General features: G+C 36.3%; 1 protein-coding gene across 1 annotated transcript in view; it reads right to left on the bottom strand.

Annotated features, from left to right (window-relative positions):
- The window catches only part of LOC124636625 (fatty acid synthase-like), a 31,653-nt gene extending 14,362 nt beyond the window's left edge, over positions 1-17,291 (bottom strand). Inside the window, exons 1-14 of the mRNA XM_047172791.1 lie at positions 17,139-17,291; positions 16,613-16,683; positions 15,548-15,730; positions 8,071-8,274; positions 7,196-7,312; positions 4,844-5,010; positions 4,294-4,430; positions 3,712-3,915; positions 2,761-2,947; positions 2,160-2,322; positions 1,559-1,728; positions 1,038-1,189; positions 549-732; positions 164-312 (exon numbers count right to left, since the gene is read on the bottom strand). Coding sequence (XP_047028747.1) covers positions 164-312; positions 549-732; positions 1,038-1,189; positions 1,559-1,728; positions 2,160-2,322; positions 2,761-2,947; positions 3,712-3,915; positions 4,294-4,430; positions 4,844-5,010; positions 7,196-7,312; positions 8,071-8,274; positions 15,548-15,730; positions 16,613-16,683; positions 17,139-17,291 — 2,241 coding nt within the window. The remainder of the gene's footprint in view (positions 1-163; positions 313-548; positions 733-1,037; positions 1,190-1,558; positions 1,729-2,159; positions 2,323-2,760; positions 2,948-3,711; positions 3,916-4,293; positions 4,431-4,843; positions 5,011-7,195; positions 7,313-8,070; positions 8,275-15,547; positions 15,731-16,612; positions 16,684-17,138) is intronic.
- Between the last annotated feature and the right edge of the window lie 1,824 nt (positions 17,292-19,115).

Raw genomic sequence — 19,115 nt, 5'->3', positions numbered from 1 at the left:
AAAAATATTGTAAAATTGTGTAAAAAATGAAGTAATACATTTATTTATCGATATTTCGGATTATTAAGATTCGCGCCCAAAATAATATGCCATCGATAAAGCTTTGTAACAAGAGTAGACGATAAGTGATTTTTGGTCATAATTTAAAAATGTGTCTACTTACCAATAAATTATTGGTGTGGTATTCAGCCGAAGAATATTGAGCTGCTGGCTCGTTCCATTGGTTCTGTGGTACAGATGTGGAAACCCATTTGCTGCTGCGTTTCTTTGGGTTTTTAATTACCTCACGCAAATACTTCAGAAGACCAGGTCCTAGAAAATTATACAGTTTTTAGTTATATCAGATTATTTGATTATTAAATTCTACTCTACCTGATAGGTACTGACTTGAATTAACTTTTGTTGACTTTATGACTTTTATGTTTTCCTTGTATTGTTATTCATGTCAGAAACAGCGAATTGGAGTATTAAAATTTAAATTTATTTACATTCGTACCAAGTTGTAAATACTTAACTTGTAAAGAAGAAACAAAAAGTATACTACTTACCAGCATCTTTAATATATCTTGAATGGTAAGCGATATTGGAGCAGGGTACTTCTTTAGCAAAGATACCACGTGATGTGAGGTCAGCTACAAAAGTCTTCATTATTTCAGCTGGACCTGATATCGTTGAGGAGTCAGAGCTGTTGTGACAAGCTACTTCAATTTCTGGTGGGCACAGTGCTTTTACCTAAAAAAATAACCTCTTATAATTTTCTGTGAATTATCATTCATATTAAATTGTCAAGGAACAGCCTTGAAAGTCAATATTGAAAAAAAACTAAAGTTAGTTGACCTGCTCGTTATTTCTATCAATATTATTTTGGAATACTTAAACTTTCTATTCTATCCTATTTCAAGTTTGTAAATACCTTATCCAGGAATAGGCAAAAATAAAGTAGTTAGTTGTAGGTCAGCCTTTATTATAATCTACATTATCGGGCCCCGGAATTTTGGGCGATATGCCCAGCAGTGGACATTTTGAAAGTCACTTACAGCTTTGTATCCCAATCCAACGGCAGCCATAGACCCTCTGATGAATGCAGTCTGCAGAGAGACAAGACCGCGACTGTAAGCTGACAGTATCATCTCCTCAGCTGTGAAGCAACCATCAGCGTACGCGCAACCTAGTTCACCAACACTGTGCCCTGTGGAAGGTACAAAGGATAAAACACATGACAAGTTGTCAAAGTCGAATTATTTTATTTTATTTAGGCCTCTACAAGCATTCATAAAGGATCTGAATAAGCACATGAACAACTTTTCTAAGGTTCATAGATTGTTCATATCTTTTCTAAAAATTGGCTCAGCAACTAGAGCTTTGTTGATTCATTTAACAAATTCATCATATTTTCAAAATGTATAGGTATCAGCCAAGCTCTGGGAAAAGTGATAAATTATTTGGAAAATTCTAAGTTAATAATCAAAGCAACATATTTCTATTTTTACATTGCAAGTTATCATATAAGCATTATAAAATGGCAGTTAATAATTCCATTCTTGTATTCTCAACATACCAATAATATTATCCGGAACAATTCCCAGTTCGCGGAGTATGTCAGTCAGACCAATTTGTACGGCAGCGATACCGACAAACGAATGTAGAATATTGTCGTAGATAGACTTGTCTGGATTGGTTAGAATATCCACGATGTCTATGCCTTTGGGCTCTAGTGCTCGGCGACATCTGAAAATCGAAGTTATTGTTACAATTTTGAATGTCAAACAGATGAATATTTTTATTTTCTGAGCTCAGGAGCCTCAAGTATGAGCAAGTTTTCTAAGTTTGTATGATTTTCGGAGGATATTTTGGATACCAGTGACTGATTAAAGGTAAAGGAAATCATCTCAAGGAAACCTGGATTCAACTCCTGAAATCACCAGCCTGCAAGCGCGGTGATCAACGCTTAATTGTTATCTATGTAAACGATAAAAACCCGAATGAGCTTAGGTTTTAAACAAAATAAACAAGTTAGTAATCGGCTCATTAAAATGATCGAACCACTATTTTTGATTGTGAAAACTAAATGAATGTAATGATAGGTAATACCATAATCCGCTGTTCAATCATGTCATCCATATAAAATTATTTATAATTAATACAGTTTTGCTACTAACTTTTCAATAGCCGCTGCAAATATTGGAATACGCATCAACTCTGCTCCCATGGTGGCCCATTGTGAACCCATGCCGCTGTATACAAACCATACAGGTTGTACTGTCCCGTCTACGTACTCCACTTCTTTTGCAATACATACTGTTTCATTTTTGTCATTTGTTTCTGAAAATATGGTAGTAATGTTAAAACGTTCTAGGTCATACAGGGTGATTACGATAGAGTGACTTGAGTATGAAGACATCTAATCTATCTGAAGAGATTTGTTGAAGTTTGAAACGTATATTAAGGTAAGGATTAATGTTGCAAAGCATTACTTCAAGAACATGGCTTATGAGAACATTAGGGATTACATAATAATTATTAGGGAAGTAAATAAGATGAGTACATGAGAGAATACATAAGGTAAGTACATAAGCGAGTACATAAGGAAAGTATTGGGAAATAATTCACTGCGTACACCCAGTGGTACTTAATGAACCGGCTGTTATTTCATGGTTATTTCCCGGAAAAAATTCAATCACGCAGTAAATATTTGATTTCCAAAAACAACATTTATCTTATTCAGCTTAACAGCATTTTTTACAAACAATGATCGCTTACCAAGTATAGTATATCCTCTGCAAGTATGACCAGCTACAGCCTTCTCGTGAATATCATGTAACAGGCCAATCTGTTCAGGGTCTACTGGCAGCTTGGTTAGCTGGTCAATCATGGTCTTCACACAATCATCTTGTCTCCCAGATGTTAGGATTATATGAGGTATACTGCTACGATAACGTTCCAGGTCCTAAAAGAGAAAATAATTTAGTTGAGGTGTGATAAAAGACGGCTTCTTCGTTCTTATGCGCACCCTTCCAACTTTTAGTCAGCCGATAGTTTGTTTGGGCTCATAAATCAGTGTAAAGGTAAATGGTAGTACGCATATGACAACGATCAGGTTTTTAGCTGGTATTTGATACCCGACTAGAAACTTTGATCGAATACACGATTTTATTAAAAAAAAGAATCCATCTGGCCAGCTATAGGCTGACTGTTTAGTCTACAGTATTTGGCGGGCTTACTTGTATCGATTTTTCTTTAAAAATCTTAGACAAGTGTTAATTGTTATTTCAACATCTATAATAGTGTTAAAGACTTTTTATTAATTAACGTTTAGGCTTTTGTTGAAGATAAAGGTTTTAGGCAAAGATAATGAGAAATCTAAAGAAACTTATGTTCTTTTAAAGTATTCATTGTTAAACAATTTTAAAGGTTTATTTATTATTTAACATAATTTGTGATAATTAAGGCTAGCTATATAATTGACAAGCTGTTTTTCTGTTGTTTCACTTGCGTCCCGTGGGAACTACTGAGTATCTGGACAAAACATAGCTTATGTTCACCGGGATTAATGTAGCTTCCCAATAGAGAAAGCATTTTTCAGACTGGTCGAGTAGTTTCGGAGCCCAGTCATGTCAAAGAAACAAATGATTAGATCTTCTTTATAACAACTAGTATAGAAAGGGGAATTAAAGGGGAATATTAAGTATAGAAAACATCATTTATGTTTACCTTAGGTTTATAATGTCCTTTCATAAGGACATGAATATTGGTTCCACTGTAAGATAAAGAGTTCAGTGCAGTAAAGCCTCTTCCAAATGGCATGTTCTCAGTGACCACTTGTAGCCTTCCTTCACGAACCGAAGGAATTTTATCCTGAGGGTCTTTGTAGTGCAAGTTTGCAGGAATTTGACCAGACTGGTAGGCGAGACAGACCTGTGAAGAATAGTTCTATTAAACAAACTAATAAATTCAGACAAAATTGCTTCGTAAATGCGGGTTGTGTCCAAATATTATCTATTCCATATACGGTAGGATGTGCATCCTAACGGGCTATGAGAGTGAGGGAACAGGGAGTGCACCTTAGTCTGCGCAAATGCTCTTGTACTACAAGTTCTACGCAGCTGGCTGATCTCCTAATAATAATAACAACCGCTTTGGTGGGAATTGGTCTTGGAAGCCGATACTACTCATGTCCTGCAGTTATAAGTCTTTCCAGTAGATATCGAGCTACTTTTAAACTTAGATCATAACAATAGTTTATTCACTATTCACTAAGGGTGTAATTTAAATAAATAATTTTGGAGGGCTTACCTTTGTCAACGAGCACGCTCCCGAAGCCGGTTCACTATGTCCCATATTAGATTTGACGCTTCCAACTTGAATGATTTTATCTTTGGCGAACACTTTACCGATCGCTTCTAGTTCTGCTGCATCTGCGTTAGCGACTCCTGATAACACAATTATTATGATTTTCATATGAAAATCCTCAAATGACAATCCCCTCCCGCTGTGGGTTAGCAGCGGTGAGAGAGTGTAAAACTTTTACTGACTAAAAACCCCGTCGTGTTCCGTCGTAGGCCTTTTATGTACCAGGGCCGCGGTAACTCTTTTGAACAACCCCGCAGCCCCGGCAGGGGCTGCTAGACATCTGACAACTAGTTTTTACAAAGGAAATATAGTTGCCGAGGAGCGGGGTTAAGAAGGTCAGATGGGAAGTAGCTCATTATAAAGGCCTAGAACTCATCTGCATCTGGTCAGACTGGAAGCTGTGTGTGAGTGACATTGTTACAAACGTCAGTACATAGCTTCACAACTGTTCACAAGAGAATATATCTAAACTGCGTATATATGAACTCCTTACCCGTAGCGCTAGCTTCAATATATTCTACATCACGGGGTGAAACGCCAGTATCCTTGTAGAAATCTTCAAGAAACTGTTGAATTTCCTCCGGCTTCCGAGTTGTTAAGAATTGTTCTGCCATAGTAGTGCTGTAGTTGGATTTAGCATGGTACACTTCAGCGTAAATCCTGTTAAAAATAGTAGGATAACGTTAATAAAAGACTATATTTTAAAATACGATTATACTGAATAACTTCCGAAAAATTTTAAAAAATAACTGCAGGAATTTTTTTGAGAGGTATTAATAACAACACATATTTCCAAATTCTAAAATCCAATCTCACTAAAACCAAATTCAGCCATTCCAGCACATTTCACTCTAGATTTGTTCTACATACGTATATTATTTTAACAAACACTAGTCTATATTCCAGTACGATTCAATTCATCCACTGTAAAAATACGTTGAAAATACCTGGTACAAAGAGGATGATACAAATGCATGAGCCCGGTCACACGGTCGTCACTCGTGGATGTCATGTCACGGTACAATTTCAACGGTACCGACAATTGGACAAAAAATAAACCACCCTTTTAATGGACCTTGCAATTTTAGTTGCTGCATCTCTATTGTATTTTTGTTGAAATAAAATCGGTACAGAAGAATGCGTTTTAAACCGACTTCCCTACCGACATCACATAGGTAACCAATTTACAAAAATTTATTCGGCTTTAAAAAAAGTAATATAGCACGGGAATAGGAAAAACCATTTCCGTATTTTTTTTTCCAACTCGTGAAAAGTCTAGTACTGTCCTCAAAAACATATTACTTTCTCTCAAATCAAAGAATTAAACAACTCAATAAATCACGTCCCAACTGACTTCCAGATGGATGTGAGCACAGAAAACCATACGTTAATTTGAAACTGAAAATAAAATTTACTTTAGAAAATAGAGGTTGACAATGAGAAAGTGGACGCTAACACTTGCTTGCAGAGAAATGGGGTATGTCGCCGTTCCATTATCGCGTCACAGCATAAGGACTTTCAGTGTAAATAAAGGGAACATATTTTATAAGGAAAATAATTTGTTATTGTTAGACTTGGCTTCGGTATGGGAACTTGAGAGACTTTGCTGCCCAATGCTACGATTCTTTACTGTTATGGTAACAGTTTATGATAAGGATTTACGGCTAAAGGTTGGTTTAAAGTTTTCTAGGCTTGAACTCAGGTAGACGACATTGACAAAAAGAAAATACTTAAAAGACGGATCCTTTAGAGAAATCATAAGTGTGTTTAGAGTTTTCCATTAAAGTACTTGTTTTAATATCATTTTCTTTATATTATGTACCTTAATTTAAGTTCCAACATCCTTAGCTCATAATTTCTTTTACTATTTTATCTCCAAAGATTTGGTACCTATGTAACTTTATAATATAAGCAATATTATCACACTCAGAGCCACAAGATACAAGCTGTGCTTAGTTTGTGGCTCAACGGTAACTACCACAATGTAAAGATTTTTTTTTTGACAATAAATATTATTTCATTTTTTTTTTTTTTACTTATAGACAATTAGACAAAAAGACAACAAGCCGGTAAGTAATTTAAAGTCATTCACTGTTAATGAATTCATGGATACACTGTAAAGAAACATAAGTAATATTTTTTTTGTGCAATACATAGTTTTACTGTTATAAATAATATTTAAAAATCAAATATGAATTGACACCAAGCGAATTTATTTTAAATTTATTCGCCCATTATCCAATCAGGATGTAACGACTGTGTAATGAATCATTTAAAATCAATTCATTAATATGTAATGAGTTTTATTTCCGATAATGTTCGTACATTGCGAGGTCCATTGTCACAATTTATTTAAACGTATCGATTTATTAATTATATTAAAAGTAGGGACTGTGAAGCTTACGTAATTCAAGTGAATAAACCAGACGTTGAAAAGATCTTTGTTACTGTCTGCAATAGTTAAGTTATTCGGTATTTTGGCAACAAATGCTATATATTCGTTAGGTCATATATATTCATGTACCTACAGAGTTATTGAGAAAGAGAGCATGACGATAGAAGATAGAAAGGTGTGGAAGAAGAAATTTTGCTGCACCGACGTCAAACAAAATTGGTACAAGGGCAGAAGGATGATGATTCATATACCTAACGGTATTGAATGCGTGAGTCACCGTTGTGGTCCTCTTCTTCTTGTTGAAAATATTGTCATGGACTGTTCTAGAGTACAAATTTTCGTGTCGCAATATGTGCATCAATACAAAGATAAACTTACAAAGCTGCTCTTGTAAAAAGAGACCGAACAGATTTTAGCATAATGTTAAGCCATAATTGAATAAGATCTCACCTCTTAGCGTCCTTAGCTTTCTGTAAGAATAAGACGCTGATGGCATCGGATCTAACGTAGCCATCTCCGTGATTATCGAAGCACTTCGTCTTGCCGTCCAAGCAGAGGAATCCATATCTGAAACAGATTTCGTAATGATAACAATTCTGGAAAATCTGTGCAATGTTACGATATTTGCGATTATTTCTCATCTGCACTATTCCTGGTTGCATCCTTAGCCTTGGGGCATGGGAACCGTTTTCAGGCTTTTTCTTCTTCACTTGACATAGTAGTCAACTTATACCTATTGACAACTTATACCTCTGTTTTGTAAATATATACCCATGTTTTAACTAAATAAATTATCTTGTTTAAAAAAAAAAAGATAAACTTCTTTGATAGATTTTATAACACATAAAGGCTACTAAACACATGCTGGCGGCAATGCCGCCGGCAATACAAGCCGCCAGCACAAGCCGCACAAAGCCGTCAAGCATCATTCGGGTTGTGACAGTCACATAGAACGCTAGTGAAGGAACTGATGCCGATAAGCCGCGCAACCCGCACACCCCGGCGGCCAAGCCGGCGGCTCCTTTGCGCGGCAAAGCCGGCGGCTTACCCGCCGGCACTGTGTGTAGTAGCCTAAAAAAGTAACACTCGCTCTATAGCAAACCAAGGAATTGGAACTGATTTACTGATCTCGAAGTCGGGCAAATTCAAAAGAGCATCTGACAGCATTATCTACATATTATTCTGTCGTATATTCGTATCTACCAGTTTTAATATAATGACGTGTTCACGGGCATTGTCTTTCCGTAAATTGTATGGTTAAGAAGTGTTTACTTAACAGGTAAATAAGCCTTTCAATAAACAATGTTCTGTTTAAGTGTATTCACCTCCTCATATTCAAAGCCACATTAGGATGCATGCACAAGTTACATCCCCCAACGATGGCTGCCTCACAGACGCCGCTAGTAATACTCTTGTAAGCATGTTCAAGACACGCCATGGAACTCGAACAGGCCACATCCAGAGCATATGAAGGTCCTTTGCTGTCCAGCCAGTAGGAAATACGGTTGGCGTACATGGCTTTGTTGCATCTGAAAAAAATAAAGATAAAATAAATAAAGAGAAAGATGTGGATTGATATGAAAGGTTGGAAACATCGGATGCACTGTTGTTATGTAGATGTCCTTATTGCTTTTAAATAAATTAAAATTAGTCACCAACGAACGTACAAATGTTATGAGGACATATACAATAAAAACGAGCTAAATAACATGCCTAGAAAGCACAACGATTAATTTGCTGTTTTAATAAAGACAGATAAAGTTTATTGATCTTTAGCTACAACTAGTTATAACCGGTACGATGGATACAACTGAAATAAATTAAACACTAGGTATACTTTTCGAAAATTCTAGCGAAACGGAAAACCAAACTGAACGTTTCAAACAAACATTTCAATGAAGCGTAAAGAACTGAAACGCATATTTTTGAATAATGGTTATGATGCATTCTTGAATAAACTCTTTTGACACTGTTTGTTAATATAATATGATATATTCAAAACGAAAATAATAGATGTCTGTATTTGGAAATTGTTTGTTAATTTACCCTATATTATAACCAACGAAGACACATGATCTCAGCTCATTTGACTAATAGTTTTCTCTCTAACCAAAGCCTGTCAACAGCCACTTCATAAATCTCTTGTAATTATTATCACCTTTAAAGTCATCCATTTATCTTTTATAGCTTCGTTCTCGCTCATCGTCAATTAATTGAAAGACCACTTCATCACCTTATGTTAAGTAATTTTTATTCACATTGCCAGTAGAGATTTATGTTAGTCATACAATTTGCCTGTCTTATTTCTTATGTATTTTGAGTTTAAAAGCTTACATGATGTGTGTTCCTTTCGTATTAATACATGTAAATATTACCACCAAAAAATAGGAATGCCAAGTTTCGTTTCTACATATGCTTGCACTTAAGGAGGAGTTGTGTCAAAAGAAGACACAACTGACTGTAACATCAGTTTTTTTTCTATGGTATAAGGTATTATTATTAGAACTAAATATTCAATAAAAGTTACACCTTCCTAACTAACAATGTGAGTTAAATTAAAGTTTGATGACGATAAACAAAATAGCAGCTACTCTACCAGAACTTTTAATTCAACTTGACTGTTAAATCATATGTTAAAAACCTAACTGTTTCTTTTTACAATTGAATGTTTGAATAACTGTCCATTGTTTTTCCCGCCAGTATGACTAAACTATTTTGCTAGAAAACCTCTATAGTACCTAGAGTACGCTTGCACTAGCTAAAATATTCGCCACCGAAAAACACAAAAAAAAAAATCCACCTCGCGACCCCTTTCGTAAATAGGCGTCCGTATAAATAAATATTGACCAATGCATTCGGAACACTCGTTAATGTATGTCGCCGTAAATGTTTTATAGCATTTGTCCATCGCAGAGTCAATCGTGTACATCATGAATATAAATATGTTCCGTTCCGGAATGTATTTCACTATATACGGAATGTATTCTGAGGTTTTAATAATAAGGGCTTAATAAGCTTACTATTTTGCATGTTTTAATTGAGTAGTGGCGGATATTTTTGTGTTGTTTGACGAAATCTGATGCGTGAATTATCTGTTATTCCTTGATATTCTGAATCATTTCATCAGTTTTTTTCTTAGAGGAAGGTGAGCTTTATAAATTGCTTCACAAATTCGATCAGTATTTTGGTGTTAACCAACCTGACAAAAATGCTTGATTCAAGTCTGGAGAATCAAACCCAGGATGTAATTTAAATTCGGAATAAAATATTAACAGGATGCCGATTTCATCGAGTTTTTTGTGAAAGAGCTTTCAGTTCCCGAGTTTAAGCATAAACCCGATTTTTCTTCGAAACTCGACACTGAAATAAATAAAGCTGAAAGAGAAAAGGCGAAGGTACGAGTATCGTTAAGCGAAACTATCTCGAATGGGGGCGATCGGATCATATCAGAGATTTATTGTTTTACATCAAAAATAAAAAGTTACTCCGCTAAGTCTTTTTTGGGATCATTGATAGATCAAAACAGAAGTTCAACAACAGGAAATGAAAATGCTTAAAATCCGTGTTTAGTAGTTTAAGAAGTGATTGCATTTTGTTTTTTTGTTCATGATGCATGTTGTTTGATATTTTGAAGACGTAAGCAAAAACATGGCTACACAAAATTCTCTTAATAAACTAAAAAATATTTTGCGTGAGCTGAAATACAATCGCTATTGTTTATATATTTCTATTTAACGACTTAATCGACGATCTTATTAATCGACGACCTCTGTGGCGCAAAGGTCACCAAGCCGGACTGCCGAATCTGAGGTCCCAGGTTCGATTCCCGGTTCGATCGACATTTGTGTGATGAGCATGCTTGTTGGTCGTGGTCTGGGTGTTACAATATGTATTTATAAATATGTATATATGTAGCTATATGTAGTTTATCAGTTGTGTTAGCACCCATAACACAAGTTAATTAATAACTTAGCCTGGGGCTAACCGACCGTGTGTGAAAAGGTGTCCCGACATTATTTATTTATTTATTTATTTATTTATTTATTTGTTTGCAAATATGTTATATTATTCGGCAGTAGGCTAGGACACCATTAAAAACATGAAGACTTACAGTCGATTAATAATTTGTACTAAACGAACCTTCTTATTCCCCTACCTATCATATCAGAAACACTACAAATGATGGTATTCGTCAAAGTTACGAGCACTTCCAAGGTTAAAGACACGATACTAAGTATAATGAAGGGATGGACGTGCGTTAGAATCAGTTGGCAGAATCAATCGATCTTGTGGGGCGTGAGATCGTTTGTCATATCTGGAGTGTTACGAGAGATTTTTTTGGTCTTTGGTGTTATAATATTTTGTGTTATTGGGGGCGGAATGTGGGTTCGTTTCTGGGTTGAAGTCAACGAAATAGGGTCAAAAGGTTACAATAAGTAGTTTCTATGATGATTAATAAATTGTGATTATGTTGGTGTAAGTATAGCATAGGAACCTATAGGTTAAAAAATAAGTAAAGTACTGAATATTTTTATAAGTACTGTATTTATTTTGTGGTCAAAGTACGTGTGTGTGTGAGATTTTCTGAAAAAATAAAATGTCTTGTTTTTCTGACGAACATATTTAGTTCTAAAAAACGGTAACATCTGTTATTTATTTCAAAATCCAGGTCCATAATATTCAATAACGAGCCATCACCCTATCATAACGCTCACTATACTCCGCTTAACCTTCAAACACTACATTTGAACTCGCATTATAAACTTCAAGGCAGCTCATTAGCATTTTAATATACGACCAAAATTGCCAAGTGGTCCGACCTTTATTCATAATTATTTTCTTATTAGCCAAGTGCGGAACGCCACCTGCGCACCACGGTTAGATTGAGATTCATTTTAGGGTTCTTTTGGGTTTTATGGGAACTTTTAATAAAGTACCCCGTCAACTAACTCTTGACATGACATCTAGACACTATTTTGTGGACCATTTATTCGGTTTGACCCTATTTAGGGTAAGAAAGAGATAAGGTAAGATAGTAAAATTATCCTGATGGTTTACAACTTAGGGTCCATAAAATATAATGGTGTCATTTAACGTCAAGTAAATATCAATGATGGCACTGATATTTAAGTATTTTTGTGGATTTGTTGCAGGTTTCAGTTACAATAAGACGAAATATGTGGAATATCTTGTAATTCAATTTCGTTGCTGCTGCTACTATTTAGCATTTAGGACTCTTGGCTGATATAAATGCATTATATTTGCATTATATTTCGCAGTTGTAGTCCGGGAAGTATTGAATTCTTCTCCTGAAGGAGTTCGTATTCGTTATCGGACTGACGGCAAACTTTTCAACCTGAATAGACTCAAGGCGACCACAAAGGTGTCCTTTGCACATATACAGGACATTATGTATGCAGATGACCTCTGTTTCGTGGCTGAATCCCCTGAAGTCCTGCAACAGCTAGTCACGAACCTTCACAAGCAGTGCTGTACATTTGGTCTAAAAATCAGCATCAAAAAGACAGAAGTAATGTCTTCAGACAATCACGGACGTCAAGAACTGACCATTATGCTTGGTGAAGATGTCCTGAAGCAGGTCGATAAATTTCGATATTTGGGGAGCACTATAACAGCAAAGTGCGACCTTGACGCCGAAATCAATAGCAGAATTGGTGCTGCAGCCGCTGCTTTCGGCAAATTCGACAAGAAGGTCTTCAGCTCCCATGACCTAAAGATATCCACAAAGGTTTCTGTGTATATGGCAGTTGTGTTGCCTTGTATACTCTACTCAGCGGAAACATGGACACCGTACCGACGCCACATCAAGCAACTAGACCGCTTCCACCTCAAATGTCTGCGCAAAATATTAAATATCCGTTGGTTTGATCGTGTGCGTAACACAGAAGTGTTGAGGAAAGCCAATGTAGGTGGCATTGAAGCATACCTCATGAGGAGACAGCTTCGTTGGTGCGGGCATGTACTGCGCATGCCGGATACTAGAGTGGCCAAGCGCATCCTCTACTCCGAGTTGCAGGAGGGCAAGCGGAAATGTGGCGGACAGCTGCTGCGATACAAGGATGTGCTGAAGCGTCACATGAAAAGCTGTTCCATTGACCCGTCTCAGTGGGAGAATCTGGCATCCAACCGCAGAGACTGGAGAAGCCGCGTTAAAGCCAAAGTCTTTGACTTTGAAGCACGCCGACTTTCTGAATTGGATGCCAAACGAGATGAGTTGAAAGCTCGACCACCTGTAGCTATCAACTACAACTTTGTGGCTGGTACCCTGACATGTCCGCAGTGTGCGCGGACTTTCACGCACAAAATTGGATACTCCAGCCACATGAGAGCACACGCACGCCATTAGGGTCGAAGTGGTCGCCGTTGCCGAAATCGGCGTGGAAGATTATTATTATTAAATGCTACTATAAAATTCCCAAAGAAATAAATACCTGCGGAACCACACTTTAAATAGCTCACACCTACTTTCACTCTTACCCTGTAAGCAACGAGTAAGAAAAAAAGGCCAATTTTCGTCCGCGCACTACGTACGTAATGTAATAATAAAAGTGTGTCCACAAAATGTTATTTAGTTTGGGAAAGTTCCTTCTTGGCTAAATAAGGAATTCGGTACCTTTACAGGAATAATAATGTGGAAGCAAAATGCTCTAGTTTCCTGAAACCGGATCGTGGCTTAGTAACAACCTTCAGGCTTTATCGATCAGGGGTAAGCATGATAAAAATATGAATAGGGTTTTCGTAAAATATTAATTTTATTCTAGACTACAAAAAACAATTTATTTTCTTTGACACAATATGCAATTTAACCCTTTAATCCAACTTCTAAAACAGCTCTCATCAAAATGCAATTATTTTCTATTAAAGGGATTTACCCTCTCAAGCAAACCAGCGTGTAAAATCTAGTCTAAAATAAATTTACTCTTAAACGAATTTAGTCAAAGCAAATATGATTTAAAGGGTCATCAAAATATGCCTGGGGCTAAATCGACCCATCTATTAGAACATTATAACATTGTGTCTAGCCCAACCATGCGTAAGTGTAAATAAGATTTAGATGCTAAATAACCCTGAAAATTTATTGGCGTTCATGGTCCAGCTATCAAATTCACAAATGACACCCGAGGGTGTTGTCGAAATAAGGGGTAGTCCGATTTATGGAAAAGCGAGTATATTTTTTTAGTTTCTGCTTAAAAGTATAAATCTAAACACTCAAAGGTGTCTACGCTTTATATAATTGCAAGAATTTCTTATTCCATAGCTTTAGAGATTATCTTTATTCATAGAAATAAATACGTATTTATGTACTGCAATTTTTTCAACTAAAGGAAATTATGTTTTCTGTAACTTTTCGTCAGTATTTTCTTTAGCCTGTGTTAGCCCGTATCTGGCCGTAGGCCTTCCCCCATGACACGTCATTTGATGCAACTTCACACACAACACAACATCTTCAAATCTGCTTTTCAAATCCTGGGCCAATACCATCGAAATGTCATTATCCTACTCAGTAATTTATTCTGATACTGATTATATCTACCTATATTATAAGTATCACTTTTTTTTTCGAATTATTTATTGTGTTCGAATAATACTTATTTAGTCTATATTTATACAATTTATAAGGAAAATGTCTTTCCTTGCACAGATAAAAGGATACTTTTTTTCACAATAGGATGCTGATAAAGAGGACATAGGTGGCCTCGTAAATCTTTTAACCCACATCTGCGTATAAATTGTGGGGTCTAAGTGACCTTAGGCCTTCAGCGGACGAAAGGAAGGTTAATTAAGAAATACGGAGCACTTGTCGCAATATAGTACTTACTTTTTTTTGGTAGGATATAAGGAAATTAAAGCTAAGAATAAAAGTAAATAGGTTTGCACCCTTTTCAAAGTATAGCGTGGGTTTGTCTCAATTATATTTTGTCCGAACGCATTATTTTTGTAACTTTTTTCAACAATAAGTATATTTGGGTACGCGGTTATTGAATGTTACCTCCAACACTAGCAAAAATATTTTGTTAGTAGAAGTTAAAAAAATATCAAAACTGTTAACTACAACAGAATAACAATCCTATAAAGTGCCACTAGTTCTATAAACATTATTTTTTATCTTTTTTAGTGACATATAAAAATATATGCTACACGTAAATTTTTTATAAAGATTTATTTTTAGAATCCTAACAAATCACTCAAAATCATTACGAACACAAAACTTTCGTCCATTTGCGACTAACGCAGTTACGCTAAACACGTCCAAAATTCATTTAGAAAATAATTTACTACATTGAATTAAAGTCCTAATAAAATTACACCTAGTTTCAACGGCGGCGTCGCTTCGTTCTGCTTAATTTACTGCTATCGAAAATAAATTGGGATGCTCTCTAAATCAGTGTTGGGTTTCCTTCAGGCATAGAACGCGATTTGAAAGCCTGATAGGCTAATTTCAGGATATAAATCTCTTCTTCTTTTGTAGGATTGATTTATGTTTTCTTAACCGACATTATGGGCCTAATTAAATCTTTGAAATTTTGCTAGATATTGTTCCTAACCAGATTTCTGATGTTTAAGTTAAATTTTCTTAGAAAAGGGATTATACTATTATGCATGCTTTACGTAATATAACCCTTTTCCAGCTTAACACATGGTGGCAAAAAATTCTATGGTCCTTTATAGCCAGATAGAAATTCTATCCAGAATGAAATTTTTCTAAGGAGGTAACTAGGCACCAGTTACGGAGAATAGATAAGAGATTCCCTATAAAATACTTGCTTAAAAGGTACGTACCCAGTAATACCGAATCCGTTGCGCTGAATAGATTCGTAGACGACAAGCTTCTCTGATTCGGAGAAGGCAGCTCCTATGAATACACCAATCTTCTTTCCACGAAGTTCTACCGGGTTGATGCCTGGTAAAATATAAGTAAAGTTTGTGAGTGTGTTTCGTATGTATTCGTTACTTCTTCTAGAGCTGAAAAGCTTTCGATGAAAGTTGTCAGTTATGACAGTTATATAGGTTCAAAGATTTCGAAGAGCAAAGGAAATCCGCACTGGATGCGAAGCGTGATGCTCTTAAGGCTAAAACACCAGTAGCCATTCATTATAACTACGTGGACGGTATCCTAACGTGCAGCCAATGCTCGCGCACGTTTACACATAAAATAGGGTACTGCAGCCATCAAAGGGCGCATAGAAGAGCTGATCATCCTAGTTCTTCTCTCAATGATAACTGAAAGCAGTCACCATAGCCGAAATCGGCAGGGAAGTATATATAGGTTATGTATGAGAATATCAGTCAAAAAAAAAAGTCGTGGTGGCCTAGTGGACAAAGAACCAACCTCTCGAGTATGAGGGCGCGGGTTCGATTCCAGGTCAGGCAAGTACCAATGCAACTTTTCTAAGTTTGTATGTACTTTCTAAATATCTTAGACACCAATGACTGTGTTTCGGATGGCACGTTAAACTGTAGGTCCCGGCTGTCATTAAACATCCTTGGCAGTCGTTACGGGTAGTCAGACGCCAGTAAGTCTGACACCAGTCTAACCAAGGGGTATCGGGTTGCCTGGGTAACTGGGTTGAGGAGGTCAGATAGGCAGTCGCTTCTTGTAAAGCACTGGTACTCAGCTGAATCCGGTTAGACTGGAAGCCGACCCCAACATAGTTTGGGAAATGGCTCGGAGGATGTTATGAGAATATCAAACTGACTACTTTTTGTCCTGGTGTGAGAAGCAGTTCTCTCAGAGAGCGGGTGAGATCGCACATCCTCATTATCTTTATTTTTTTCTCTTCCTTTTTTTTCTGTACTCAGAATAAGATATGAATGACCATAGACCCAATTAAAGTATGGGTCAACTAAAATTGGAATCTCGGAATCTCTGGGTGGTCGATATCCCAACGAATGTCTTTGCTGGTTACCATGTCCACCTGTAAGAAGAATTGGGAATAAGAAATGTTATGGTTGTTATCTCCGCTGTTAAAAGAGTAGCCCGTAATTCTATGTAAGACCAGGTGAATAGACTCGTGAAAAATCTGAGAGTTTTACGTGTTAAAAACATTTTTTTTTTATGATAACTGCATCATAAGAAAATTGCATTTTTGGACAGCCCTGTCTGAAAGGGCACGTAAAGCCCGAGTCTCTGATTGCTCCTCAGTAGCAGTCGATGACAGAATTCGACATCAGAGACAATCATATGGATTAGAGAAAACTGAGACACTAAGTTTGAAAAGGAACGGTTATAAACTATGTTGCTTTTACGAATATTCTTTTTAGGAAATCTTTGCTAAAATTCTTCGATCCCCCTAGAGATTAAAAACTCTTGATCTTACTACTATGATACCGTATCAATACTTTCACACAAGGCAACTATTTACACACTCACATTATTATAAAGGTTCTCCTTGAACTCCAAGACGCTGTCAGACTTTGGGAACAAGCCTGACATGCCACTAATCACCAACTCTTCACCATTCAATCCTCGAGGAACCGGTTCCCCACGCTGCACCTCTGAAGATTCTTGCGGTGAGGGAGCCATTTTGTATTAGTTTAAATTAACAATGTTAACAAAAATTTAAGTCTGGCAGCCGGCAACCGTATCTACAGTCAAACTGAAAGATGTAAACATGGAATAGAAAAGAAAGTGTCTATTTATATCGGCTAGACATCATTGGAAAAAATATATTTGGGTTGGTTTGGTTCCGTAGGTATTTGTCTTGTTGTTTGAAGTGTCGCTTGATTGTCCCTCTCTGTGTTTTCAAAGGAACGCAAAATTACGAGAAAGATAACCTTATTTTTGATTGCTTAAAATGAATAACAGAAAAATGAAGATCATTTATTTTTGCACGTTTTCTGATGACCTTCCTAGAAACCAATAACTAGCTTATGTTAATCTAACTACTATTTGTAGCTATTTCGCATTCAACCGATATTACCATTAATTGCATTATTTTACTATCTGATATAATAATTTTTATCTTCACTAGGAATAATATTTAAGTAAACGTTACGGACCCCTAAAGAAGAAACCAGACAATTACTATTATCTATTAAAAGTTCAGAATTAAATGCTATTGAATATTCATAAGATGCGTTTTAGTTATGCTATCGGCCGACCTATTGAACTGAACCAAAAAGTAAACAATTAAAGAAAGTCTTTTAGCAACAAAAGTCAATTCATCATCTGCCTAGCCTTTTTCCAACTATGTTGGGGTCCATCCAGTCTTACTGGATGCTCCTAGGTGCTCGTATTTTACAAGGAGGGACTGCCTATTTGACCTCCTCATCCCAATACCCACTGGTAAGACTGGTCGTCAGACTTACTGGCTTCTGTCTGAAATATGTCTTGTCTTGATACTGAAATCTAAACCATAACCGTCTTACCACAAAAACTTTTAAACGTCAGTTTATGCCTTGTCTAAAAAAATGTCAAATTATGACGTTGACATATGGTTCATTTTGCAGCCAAAATTTTATTAGACAAGTGTAAAACAGGGTTTAAAGTTTTTGTAGTAAGGCCCTAAGTAGCTATCATGACTACGGAAGAAAATAAACCAGACATCAGAAAATCTGAGCAGATTCTTGGTACTTGTGGCATCTATGACTCAAAAACGGCTGATAGGTATTTTAAAAAGGTGGTTTGAAGTCCACTAGAAAGTTTTTTCATTGACGTCCTCCTAGCCGATTAATGGCCAAAGCGGCTGTTCTCATTCAGGAGATAAGTCAGCTGTGCAGGTCATATTATAGCTCGCATTCCGTAATTTACACGCTCTCCGATGCACGGGTGTATCAATCCCCAACTCCCAGGCTCCGGGTTGCTCGATGAAAATTTTTAAAACCCACAAGGCGATGTTGGTCTGTGTCTCAGGGTCACGTGTAATCTAATTGACGTCAATTCCTGAAAATTCCTAAAGTCTAGAAATCTACATAATTAATTATAATAGATGCATTGTTTGAACATTGATGAGCAATCACCTATAACTGTAACATTACTTTTCAAAAATAAAATGCAATTTAAATACAATGATAACAATTAATTAGTCAATTATTGGATCTATTTTAAGCAGTAGTTTATTGTTCTTATTGTAATCAGGTATTTGTGTAAAAGTCCTGTTATGATTGTTTATCTTAAATCTACCAAATGAAGTAATAGGTATTTTATAATAATTTTTATTCCGTTTTTTCTTAGCTATATGGATCATCATTCATCTGCTGTCATTTGAACAACTTTGGCAGTCGTTACGGGAGGTCAGAAGCCAGCAAGCCTGAAACACTGCTACATCTGCTTAGACTAGAAGCCATCATCATCGTCCTGCCCTTATCTCAATTTCATTTGGGGTCGGCGCAGCATGTTTTCTTCTTT

Source organism: Helicoverpa zea, chromosome 14 (assembly GCF_022581195.2).
Source record: "Helicoverpa zea isolate HzStark_Cry1AcR chromosome 14, ilHelZeax1.1, whole genome shotgun sequence".
Taxonomy (NCBI): domain Eukaryota; kingdom Metazoa; phylum Arthropoda; class Insecta; order Lepidoptera; family Noctuidae; genus Helicoverpa; species Helicoverpa zea.
Note: the sequence above shows the minus strand (reverse complement) of the source record. Positions and strands in the feature narration are given on the sequence as shown.